Raw genomic sequence first — 2,413 nt, 5'->3', positions numbered from 1 at the left:
TGCTTAACTCTTTATCATGAGCTAAGAGTGCTTCTTTTAAGACTTTAGCCCTTGACAGCAACACCACCAAACATAAACCACATCTCTGTAACATCATCTTCTGTCTCTCACGTGTCCTAAACATTCCCAATGGTGACAATTCCATATCCTTACCTAAGAAACTCACAATTGCACAGAATTAAAGTCTCCAGTCATATCTTTGTTATCTTGAATATAGATCGATGATGGCTGTTGAAACAAAATCCTTATGCAAGTACCAGAAATGCAACAGTCAGTACAGCTATAGGGACAGCACTACAGACTTTGGAGTACAAGCTGCAGAGAACAAAGCTCTGTATACTGCACTACTTTAAAGCCCTCCCCATCAAAGCTAACTCCTGAGCCTCCTATTAACCCCACACCTCCTTCTTAAGCTCTATTGAATGGGAAGCCATGATTAGTCTCTATAAGACACCACTAAGAGGCTGACCTGAACTATTTCCTCAGAAGAGCCCTGCTAGAAGAATTTACCTCAGAGATGCAAACAAACTGTTAGAATCAAAGAAGGGTAGGCAACCTGCTAGGAAAAGGAACAGGCAGAGAAAACATGAGAAGAAAAACAGACACAGCCAAGAGGAAGTACAGATAATTTTTGAGATTTAATTTGCAATACTCAAGTGAAGGTTTACCGGATCAAACACACTTTGGAGGAAAGAGGAAGAATGTCTGTGATCTAAACAATCAAAACCTAATCTGGATATTCATCTTCCTTATGCTATGAACTCATGAAGACAGTTTTAACCAATACACTCATGATAGCTGGTGACATAGAGTTTCCAGAGACAACGGCAACAGCTGAAAACTGTTGCAAGACAACTCTTAGGAACTGCTTATTACATAGAACATGATCCCTATCATAGAAATCACAGGTTTAATATATTGCTACATTAGTAACTTAGTTCTTGTCTCTGTGGACATAGAGGTCAACTGATCCACCTTATCCTGATAGAGGTAATATTAGGAAAACACTTATTAGAAGGCTTAAGAAACTAACCTGACAATACCATTTATTAAAGACAGTAAAAGATGTTTAGGAGAAACCGTGTATATAGTAATATCAGACAGATTGAAGATTAGTGGAAAACACCACAATGCAAATTACTGTTTCTGAGTACTATATAATATATTCACAACAGGAGAATGAACTTTAGTAGATTTCAGTGGATTTGCTTTGTTGTTCCTCCCACTTCTCTCCACCTTGCATTTAGAGAGGGCAAGCTATCCCATCTCTAAAACACACAGTGATAAAAAGAACTACAAACTACAATTACACAGGGACTAAATAATAAGTGGATGGCCTAAACTATCAAACAAATGAACAAATACTAACCAAACATGACTCTGCTATGTTTATACTGGCTTCTATTCAATACACAGCAATAAACTCTTTCATAAGTTGAAATTTTAAAAATTGGTATTTCATCAACATCAAATAAGTACTTTTTAAGTATTACCATAGTACTAATTTATTTTTTAAAAATGTTAACTGTATCTGCAACATCCAAATATTAAAAAGTTAGTTGGTTTATAAATAGCAAAACGTCAGATTCTACCCCTTTTTCAGTTATATTCCCTTGACCACCATATGAACTTACTTTCTATGGCAATTTTTCTAGCACATCTGCAGGTACCAGAGAAATAGCTTCTGTTCCAGTGTCACAAAATAACAGACTTGCAATTTTCTTAGTGATGCACATGTATCATGGCTTACTTACCGGATTCTGAGTGTAACGCAGGAAGTCTTCAATTGACTCTTTAGATACAATTTCTAAAAATGCTTCACGCTTCATTGCGGTCTTGTTTTTCCTTGCTTTACAAACAAAATAAAACAGAATGTTAGAGGAAGTATTGCATCTTTAAATAAGATCATTTTTCACCTTAGTGAAGAATGTATGAACTTACATTCTTCATCTACGTAGTTATAAGTGAAAAGTGTTTCCCGTCCAAAATACTGTGCAGTTACCTGAATCAGTATTAGATTCACAATAGCACTAGGCTAATGTGTTCACATGCTTTCATTTTAGTTCTTTCCTTTTTACTAAACTAGTCTTAAAACAGAAGAACTTTTTAAAGGATACTTTTATTTTTAAAAAGTACAGTGTATCCAGCACACTTACCCTATTTCGCCAGCATTTATCCGTATGAAAAGTTCTGATGGGCAGCATCTCCTTTCTCTCTTGTCAAGTGGCAACTATAGGAAAGGGGCGAGGCCCCTTCTAATCACCTAAGCATTCCTTCCACCCTAGGTGACTCCCGACGTGCTTTTCCCATCCCCACCAGCTGGGAAGCTGCCTTACGTAGCCTTTACCGTGGAGAAGTATCACGGAACGCGGCGGGTGCCGACCCAGAGCCCCGCCCCGGCTCAGCCAGGGGC

The 2,413-nt window shown here is 37.8% G+C and overlaps 1 protein-coding gene across 1 annotated transcript in view; it reads right to left on the bottom strand.

The window, feature by feature from the left end:
• NCAPG2 (non-SMC condensin II complex, subunit G2) overlaps positions 1-1,829 on the bottom strand; it is a gene marked incomplete at its 3' end in the record, with an annotated part of 25,224 nt that extends 23,395 nt beyond the window's left edge. Inside the window, exon 1 of the mRNA XM_010131198.1 lies at positions 1,755-1,829. Within this exon, the coding sequence (XP_010129500.1) occupies positions 1,755-1,829 (75 nt within the window). The remainder of the gene's footprint in view (positions 1-1,754) is intronic.
• Positions 1,830-2,413: the final 584 nt, after the last annotated feature.

Source organism: Buceros rhinoceros, unplaced genomic scaffold (genome assembly GCF_000710305.1).
Source record: "Buceros rhinoceros silvestris isolate BGI_N320 unplaced genomic scaffold, ASM71030v1 scaffold24542, whole genome shotgun sequence".
NCBI lineage: Eukaryota > Metazoa > Chordata > Aves > Bucerotiformes > Bucerotidae > Buceros > Buceros rhinoceros.
Note: the sequence above shows the minus strand (reverse complement) of the source record. Positions and strands in the feature narration are given on the sequence as shown.